Source organism: Larus michahellis, chromosome 2 (genome assembly GCF_964199755.1).
Source record: "Larus michahellis chromosome 2, bLarMic1.1, whole genome shotgun sequence".
NCBI classification, from domain to species: domain Eukaryota; kingdom Metazoa; phylum Chordata; class Aves; order Charadriiformes; family Laridae; genus Larus; species Larus michahellis.
Window position 1 is genome coordinate 168,015,216 of NC_133897.1, and position 9,608 is coordinate 168,024,823.

General features: G+C 48.0%; 1 protein-coding gene across 3 annotated transcripts; it reads right to left on the bottom strand.

The window, feature by feature from the left end:
- Positions 1-2,346: 2,346 nt before the first annotated feature.
- Positions 2,347-9,212, bottom strand: LOC141739861 (lymphocyte antigen 6E-like). 3 transcript variants are annotated; one of them, XR_012585819.1, is made up of 4 exons: positions 8,205-9,212; positions 6,289-6,408; positions 5,315-5,577; positions 2,347-3,609 (listed from the first exon to the last, which is right to left on the bottom strand). XR_012585819.1 is itself a non-coding variant. In XM_074577978.1 (4 exons), the coding sequence occupies exons 2-4, from the start codon at positions 8,254-8,256 to the stop codon at positions 5,420-5,422; spliced, it is 330 nt and encodes a 109-aa protein (XP_074434079.1). In that variant the 5' UTR covers positions 8,257-8,298; positions 8,426-9,212; the 3' UTR covers positions 2,347-5,419. The 3 variants fall into 3 exon arrangements, 2 of the variants coding, with proteins under 2 accessions (XP_074434079.1, XP_074434077.1); XM_074577978.1 differs by having other exon boundaries at positions 2,347-5,577; positions 8,205-8,298; positions 8,426-9,212; XM_074577976.1 differs by having other exon boundaries at positions 2,347-5,577.
- Positions 9,213-9,608: the final 396 nt, after the last annotated feature.

A 9,608-nucleotide genomic window follows, 5' to 3' on the forward strand; every position in this document is an offset into this window, starting at 1 on the left:
GGGGGTCTCCATTGAGACCTCCAAACACCATCTTCGATGCCTGTCCTAGGAGGGGGGAGTCACCCCAGAAGTGCCCAGCTCTCTGCAACTTGGGGGGCAGGCACAGACTGAGGCATCCACCACGTCATATGAGGAGAGTCTAAGGGAACTGGGCATGTTTAGCTTGGAGAAGAGAAGGCTGAGAGAAGACCTCATTGCCCTCTACAACTCCCTGAAAGGAGGTTGGAGAGAGGTGGGTGTTGGCCTCTTCTCCCACGTGAATAATGACAGGACCAGAGGAAATGGTCTGAAGTTGCGGCAGGGCAGGTTTAGATTAGATATTAGGAAGAATTACTTTACTGAAATAGTGGTCAGGCACTGGAACAGCCTGCCCAGGGAGGTGGTTGAGTCACCATCCCTAGAGGTATTTAAGAAATGTGTAGATTTGGCACTTCAGGGTATGCCCTAATGACAGAGATTGTAGGTTTGGGTTTTTTTTGTGTGCGTATGGTTGGACTCAATGATCTCAAAGGTCCTTTCCAACCATGAAGATTCTATGATTCTATGATTCTATTCTGTGATTTAGATATGTCAATGAAGGCCACAGTCCCAAAGGCCATTTCAGTTATCAATACTTGAAATCGAGTATGTTTTGTGGAGCCAAAAGTCAAGAATGAAAAGGAGAGTAAAAATTAAAAAAAAAAAAACAAAAAAAAAAACACAAAACAAAACAACCTCTTTTGATTTGTACCACAGACGAAAACATGGCTTGACCCCAAACAGTGCCTGGGAAAAGCTTCTAGCTTTGGTTTGAAAAACTCCTTGTTTCCCCAAAGAGCTGGAATTACCCCCAGAGCTGAATTTCCTGCAGCATTTCCACTCAGTCCCTCAGCAGGGAGGTGTCACGAGTCCAGAGAGGTGTTTGTCCATCCTGCAGCACACGCTGGCAGGGTGCGCCAGGTTGCTTGCCCCCTCTCCCTCTTCCCTAGCTTGCGTGGCCCAGCATGTCTCACCAGCATCCTGATGATGCTGGCCACCCCACAAACCAAATGAGGATCTCACCTCCTGCTGTGAGCCCTGTGGAGAATTAGTCAACACATCAGGGGGCTGCTGGACTTTAGAAAGGTGTTTTAGGTTTTCCTGCCTGGTGTGATACTCATATCAGTGGTGTGGGTGGCCATGGGACACATGGGGTTGTTGCTGACCACAGGAAGCCTTGTCTGTCCTCATCTGCCATCCCCACCCCTGGGGACCCCTACCCAGGGGACTGCTGCTCCCCCTTTTGCAAGGCTTGTTGGCTCCATCCCACTTCCAGCCTCCCTCCCAGCACTCCTCAAGCCTTGCCCACACACACAGCTTGGCGCAGGGCTAAATTTATCTCGTGGGTTTGGCTGTTTGAGGCTGTAAGCCGGTAGCTCTTATAGTGGAGGAGAAGGGTGACAACCACACACAGTGAGTCCAGCTGTCCTACAGCCTGGATCCAAAGGAGCCACGTCACAACTCCCTTTGACATCCATCCAACAAGTCCCTTAGGTATTTAAACTGCTAGCTATTGTCTGCAACCAGGCATTTATTATGCTGTTTGTAATTCGTTGTTGCTTCATCCCCATGCTGTGTTTGTCTGCCAGCTCCAGCCACTGAAAGGACTCTGTGCTTTGTGCTGCATCTTCTAAGTGACATGCTTGGGCACCTCTTTCTCCATGGACTTTTCTCCATGACCTACACTGGGGTCTCTGAGCTTCTTTGGAGGACAATTGCCCCCTCTCCCCTCTCTCCTCATGTCTGGCTGGTTGGGTATCCCCTCCCCAAATGCCTGCAGTAATGCCGTGCTGAGTATCTATAGCATCTTTCTCCCACACCCTGGACCATCTCCAGCTGAGTCATCTCTTTTGCACTCTGCAGTGCCCTGAACCACTCAGGTGTTGTTCTGGGGAGAGAAGAAGGGTTTCTTCACCTCCCCCATCACCATCACAGAATCACAGAACCACAGAATGGTTCAGGTTGGAAAGGACCTTAAAAATCATCTAGTTCCAATCCCCCTGCCATGGGCAGGGACACCTCCCACTAGACAAGGTTGCTCAAAGCCTCATCCAGCCTGGCCTTGAACACTTCCAGGGATGGGGCATTGACAACTTACCTGGGCAACCTGTTCCAGTGTCTCACCACCCTCACAGGAAAGAATTTCTTCCTGATATCTAATCCAAATCTCCCCTCTTTCAGTTTAAAACCATTACCCCTCATCCTGTCGCTCCCCTCCCTGATAAGGAGTCCCTCCCCATCTTTCCTGTATGCCCCCTTTAGGTACTGGAAGGCCACTGTAAGGTCTCCCTGGAGCCTTCTCTTCTCCAGGCTGAACAACCCCAACTCTCTCAGCCTGTCCTCACAGCATAGGTATTCCAGCCCTCTGATCATCTTCGTGGCCCTCCACTGGACCCGCTCCAACAGGTCCATGTCCTTCTTGTGTTGAGGACTCCAGAGCTGGATTCATTACTCCAGGTGGGCTCTCATGAGAGCAGAGTAGAGGGGCAGAATCACCTCCCTCAACCTGCTGGCCACATTTCTTTTAATGCAGCCCAGGATTCGGTTGGCTTTGTGGGCTGCAAGTGCACATTGCCTGCTCATGTTGAGCTTCTTGTTTACCAGCACCCACAAGTCCTTTTCCTCAGGGCTGCTCTCAAGCCATCACATCTTTGTATGGGGTCAGAGAAGCTCAGGGCAGTCTGTAGTGATGATAACAACTAGTTTTCCTTTCCACCCGCTGCAAAACCCCTTTATGTTTAGGGTCCTCCAAGCACATTTCAAACCCAAAGGGTGAATGCTGCCTTGACCAACGTCACAGCAAGGGTCACAGGCTTGGGGTAATTTTCTGGACAGCCTCATCCACATGCTAATGACTGCCATCTCTCTGTGGTTCCAATTGGCCCTAATTCCTGGTCAAAATTAGTGGTTAGGAATCACACCCACCTCTTCTTCCTCCCTGCACAGCTTAAGCATATTGGAGAGGAGTAATTGCCACCAGGGTAGCTTTGCATTGCAGGAGGAGGTCAGATTTTAAAGTCCTTGAGCTGCAGTGCCCTTTGGGCAAGGGAAATAACCCTTTGCTCTTCAACTATGCCCAGGATGATTTATTTCTCCTTATATTAGCCATGGGATACAAGAATGCTTTTCTGCAGCAAAGGCAGACCGAACCAAGCAAAAAAAACCAGCCAGTTTTGCTTTAAAGCGGAAAAAAAAATACACCACTGTTTTTTTCTGCAGGCTGTGGAGGACTCTGTCTCCGCTACCGCAGGACGTGTAAATCCAACACAATGAAATATTAATTATTAGAGTCTGTCCAACTGGGATTCCTCAGTGCTTTCAGAGAGCTGAGTAATTCTGGCACACAGGAAAAAAAAACAACGACACACAAGTCCCTTTTTTTTAATGAGAAAATCTTATGTGAGGAGTAAATTAGAGCTTTTGAGCCTTTGGGCTGAGGGTCAGGAGGGGGCTTAGATTGCTTCAGGGCAAAAAATGCAAATTCCTAAATAGGGTATGAAAGAGATCATGGTCTAATGAAGAGGTAAAGGAAGGTGCATCGCCCAGCACGGCTCCTTCAGCACGGAGATCTGCCCTCGCAGCATGGCGTAACTGTGAGAAGGAGGGGGTAAAGGAAAGTAGAAGTCGATTAATAAAAGAGAGCGCACATCTCTGAAGACTCCCGTTATGCAGCACTTCAGAAGAAGGCATTCATGCAGAGCAGCCACGGGCACAAGCCCAAGGCAGACGCGCTCAGCAAGGCTCAAAGTCCCTTTTGTCCCTCTTGTTTACCAGGGCTGGATTTGAAGCACAACACAGAGCGTCATCCCTGGGCTGAGCAATGTTTTGCAGATTTCGGAGCCCAGGCTGACCCAAGTTTAAGCATTTCCATGCTTTTTCCAGAGCAAAACTGCTCCAAAAAGTGCTGCTTGGGAGAAGGGAGAGGCATTCAGCAGCACCGCTGGCAATGAAAAATCTCTGAGCTCTCATCATTGTTCATTTTTTCAGCTTCCTTTTACCCTCATTTCTCTGCAGCCTCTGGAAACATCTACATGAAATATTTGGCCTCTCTGAAATCTGTATTCTTCTTTTATAAATCCCCCCACTGTTCCTCAGCAGCTCGACCCAAATGCGGCAAATACTTTTCATTACCCTGCGGTTGCTTTGGGGGATGTCAGAGGGTCGGGTAAACAAACGGCTTGCTGGAAGACACAATGCCAAGTGGTGGGTCCAGGGCAGTGCTGGCCCAGGGTAAGATCACTTGGCTCAAACAACAGCCACAAGCAAGTGAGGCAACATGAAGGAGACCTTATTGCTCTCTACAACTACCTGAAAGGAAGTTGTAGAGAGGTGGGGGTCAGTCTCTTCTCCCAAGTATCAGGCAATGAGACAAGAGGAAATGGACACAAGTTGCACCAGGGGAAGTTTAGACTGGATCTTAGGAAAAATTTTTACACCGGAAGGGTTATCAAGCATTGGAAGAGGCTGCCCAGGGAAGTGCTTGAGTCACCATCCCTGGAGGTATTTAAAAGACGGGTAGACATAGTGCTTAGAGATATAGTTTAGATTAGTGATGGTTTTTTGCCAGAGTTACGTTGATGGTTGGACCAGATGATCTGAAAGGTCCCTTCCAACCCAGGCAATTCTATGATTATATGACCAAGGACAGCTGCTGGAAGTAGAGATGGGGACAATGACTGCAGATAAGAAGATGTGTGCAGATGTGCACAGATAAGCATTGTTTTGATAAAAAGGTGGCACTGCAGGCAGAGCCAACAGGAAGAGGTATGTGTCTGGTGTATCTGACTGTTGGTGGGACACAGGGTGATGTCATTGTCCCCAGCTGGGAGCTGGGAGTGAGAGGCTTGAAGGAGTGGGTGAGGGGTGCAAGGAAGAAGAGTTGCAGTTAGCACCCATCACAGGCTCCGGCTTTCATACACAGGACTGCCTTTTCCCCTTCCCCAGCAGCAACCCTGAGAGTTTGCACAGTTTCCCTTCTGAGTTGGTGCAGAGGGTTGTTATTTTTCCCCACCCCGCTCCCTGAGTCTGAAAGTTGCCACTGCATGGCTCCCAGTTGCACCCGAGGTAAGGTAAGGTTGCAGAAGAAACCCCTCTAGAGACTTGCAGGACATGCAGAAGCAGCATCTCCCTCCCCCAGGCTGTAGAATATAACACGGCCACTTCTCCATCAAGCTGCCAGGGTGACAGAGCTCAGAGATGAGAGGCACATAAGAAGCAACAGGTTGGGAGGCAACACAGAGCAGGAGGTGATGACCATAATACTTTATCTATTCTGCAGCATGTTTGATGTTCATACCCTCCTGGGGGAATCTGTCCATGCTCTTCAGGCCTTCAGGAGCCCCTTTCTCCCACCACCACTGAGCAGGTGAAGAAGGACACTGGCATGGGACTCCGTGCCATCTCACTGCCGAGCTAGCCTGGGTCCTGGGCATGCACTCAAGTTGCACAAGAAGGTTTGGCAGCAATATGAGGTGTAGGAAGCCAGGCCCAGGCTGAAGTTGTGATGTGGGCAGGTCTCGGAGCACTTCTTGGTGATCCTCTTCCACAAAGACAAAAAGCCTTGCCCAAAGAAGAGAGAACAGCATTAGAGTGCTCTTTTATCTTGCACAGGAGGGAGATGGGCTACTGAGTCCTGCTGTCCTGCACAGCCCCAAGGACCAGCATAGCCAATGAGACCCACCCCAATCCCACCACAGCCCAATAATTGCTGGTTACCAGCTACACAAGGCATTCAATATCCTTGCTGGGCATCTGGCACCTGCCAGCATGGACCCTCATGTCAAGGCTTTCTTAGGTGTATGATGGGATCCATGAGACAATGTTCATGCCTGGATTTAAAGCACATTTGCAGGCTTCTCTGCTTGAAGGAAATAATTTTATTCCCCTCTGTATCTCTCTAGACCTTTTCATCTACCCTGGCTACCTGCTTCTTTTCCTCTGCTTGTATAATCATGGCTCAAATTTCTTTATTCTTCCTCTGAAGGATGATATCTTTGTCCTTCTTGTTCTCTCTGTGTCCTCTGCCTTTTCCACGCAGGCATAAAACAAAGGCTAAAGGGGAAAACCTCAATGTGTGATGGGGAGGAGGATTTCAAACCGTGCAAACTTCAGCACTGTATGGCTGGGCTAGTAAGGGCTCCGCCTCCCACACATGCTTCCCAGTGACTCCTCAGCTTATCCATCCACAAAGGGCAACCATAAAAAATTCAGGCAAAACCCCATATCCCATTCCTGAGTCCCCATCAGAGGATACACAGCCATTACACATACCAATTCCTACAGAGGCAACATTGGTCACACAGTACTCATCCTTGTCCGAGCACTTCTTGGCCTTTAGACAGCTCCAGTTGCTTTGTTCCCAGTCACAGGTGTAGCAATATAGGGAATTTGCTGCAGGAGGAGACAGAGGATATGGAAGATGGAGACAAAATGGATATGGAAGATGGAGACAGAATGCTGCTAGTCCCAGCAGCAAAAATTGCCTCCAGCTTTCCATCGACTCTCAAATGCACAAGGTGTGGGTCTGCTGAAAGTGATGGGGCTGCAAGACCCAGATCAAACCCACTCTGCCATCCACACACTTGCAGTCAGGCACACACATCTGTGTGTACATGCACCAATGGTGTAAGTCTGCCCTTCCTGCCCTCCACTCAAAATAATAGCACGATGGACCAAGGCTACTGGGTTTGATGGGATGCAGGGAGCTGGGTAGGACAAGGTCCCTCTGTAAGAGTCTGCAGGGATGTCCCAAGGCTTGGGGTCACCCATTCTAGTTGCTGGAGACACTATAATTTAGATTGGAGCCTAATTGGGCAGTAAGCATTGACAGTTGAATAGGGTTAATTGGGACCTCCATAGCCTAAAGAAGTCCATCTCCCAGGCCTGTGTCTTTGGGTGGGACTTCAATACTCTCAAATATATATCCATTACCTGGGTTAAAAATAAAGGGGAGGAGAAGGTCTTTTAACTCTTTGCTATGTGAATTGAGCCCTAAGACACATGCAGGCTAACACTTCATTTTTACTGCGTAGGTTATCTAACACAGATTAGGGCAGTCTTGGTTTTGGCACTGAAGACAATCTCTCTATCCCCCGGGCCTTGTTAACACTTGGAAATTTGTCAGAATCGTTATTCTGGTGAGTGAACAAAGCTAAATAGCAGAAAGGTATTCTTAGGCCACAATGAGACAGAAATAACTATTCCAAGAAATTATTTTTCTGCACCAGAAAATGTGGCAAATTTCCAAGCACTGGCAAAACCTCTTCCTCTTTACAAAATGAGTATAACATTTGTCCTTTCTGGTTGCTTAACTGTCTTGTCTATAGAGGCCATAAGATCACATACTTTAAGAGGGCTCTGATTTCATTTGCAGTCTCTCTGTGAAACAAAATATATAATCTATAATGCAAATAATATGCAAATATACATCTCCACCCAACACCCCAGCATAAGGCTGCTTAACCTATTTAGTCCACAACCAAACTTGGTCTCCCTAATTCCCCAACTTGGTCCCAAAATCTTGGAAATCAGCAGGCTTATTGGGTCTCTGAGATGGGCAGAAACGAGGGGTGTTCAGCAGGCAGCTGCACAAGGCCAGATGTTGTAGGTCTGTCCCTGTCATAGAATGGTTTGTGTTGGAAGGGACCTTAAAGACTATCTCATTCCAACCCCCCTGCCATGATCAGGGACACCTCCCACTAGACCAGGTTGCTCAAAGCCCCATCCAGCCTGGTCTTGAGCACTGTCCCACTGCTGCTGCTAGAAACAGTGTCACTGACAGCAGTGGGAGCCAGGTGGACAGAGTTGCTGATGTATTGTGCTATCGTAGGTTGAAGCACTTCTTCATAGAGATCTAGAAATAACCACAGTCTTGCATCATCTCAACAGACAAACTCACTGGAAAGTCTCTTAACAAAGGCAGAGCAGTGGCAAGTGCTTCCTTTTTTCTGTCTTGCTTTCATAAAAATCCAGCAGTGCATGAGTCTATAGGGAAATTTCGCTGCAGAAAATAAACATTTCACACATCCAGCCTGAGACTATGGATAAGAAATTCACCATGTCCTTTAGCTGCACCACTGCAAGAGCTAAAACACCCTCTCCCATGATTTCTTTCCCTGGCTACGAGGCCCCCCTGACTTTAAAACACACAACAATTCTTTGTTTAGTAGCAAACCATGATATCTCACCTTGGTCTGCACATAGGATCAAAACCAGCACGGCAAGGAGGGAGGCCTTCATCTTCTCTCAGTCGTCTCCGCAGCCCAGGAAAAGCACCCTCACCTGGGGACAGGATATATATCTTCCCTGTGTTTGGACCGAGTGATGATGAAGACAACAATTTTGAAAGAGTGGGCAGGGATCATGCATTATTTGACAGGCTAGGAATGCATGTGGGTTGTTTTCTCACCTCAGCATCGCCTTCAGGCTGTTCCGATGGGTCCGGAGAGGAGTGAAAGCACTGAGGCAATTCATTCCATTTATTGCTTTTAATACTTTAATTTATCTATGGTCAGGGCTAGCAGTGCTACTGATGTCTGAGTGGGGGTTTTGTACTGTTTAGTTCCAATCTGATCATCTTATCTGTGGGCAGATAGTTCAGTGAAGGCAGCTACCCAAAGTGAATGGCAATAAGAGGCATAAGTTAATGGCTTCATCTGGGTGGATTATTGCCAAGTGCGTTTCCAGGGTTAGACCTGGAGAACTCCCAATATCTACAGTCAGGGCAGACCTAGTTGTATATTCATGATTGGCAATATAAACAGGAAATGTCTTATAAATTCCTTCTTGCCTATAAAAGCTTCTGGTTACCTACAAAGTCCTAAATATTCTGCATCATGGTTTTGAGAGCAGCTGCTGCAAGAGAGGAATGGCTTTGGGGTTCAAATGTAGAGGCTGGGACACTGGAGGTTGGTTTCCAGCTTTGCAACAGCTCTCCTTATCTGAGAAAAGGATAAAAATATCTTTGTTCCCCTTCTACATGGAGCCTTCAATTGAAAGTCTTGCTAGACACCAGTCAGATATAATGTTCTCAACCTTTATGATTTCTCTGCATGCTTACAATTTGGGTGGAGCTGATAATTTCGGCCCTGCTGGGGCTGCCATTTGACTGCCCGTCCCACTTCTGCTTCCAAGTAAAGAGTTATCAGGAAGTTTTGTGCTGAATATCAGCAGACGTCTCCATGAGTCACCATGTGCCTGGCCACCAAATACCAGAGAGGACAAAGCAGGAGCAGCTCCTTTGAATAAAGCCACTTGGGCAATCGTCTGTCTGCTCGCCCCTTCCTTCTCTACCCTGCAAGACTTGGTCTGCAGGGAAGAGAACAGGGATCCAGCTGTAGCTACACAGCCTGGGGTTTAGAAGATTGAGATGCAGAAGGAGAAGAGGCGGACGCTCAGAAAACCTGTGGAAGAAAGAGCTTAGGCGGACAAGGGGAGGGCTAAAATGATTGGGGGCCAGCATTAGTGTGTGGGCAGGAGATCAGTCAGATGAGTAAGCATCCCTAAAGCAGGGGTTATGCTCATCAGAGACATTTAGAGCATCTGATGGGACTAATCATTGCTCATCACAGTGAAGGCATGGCCAGAGGAAG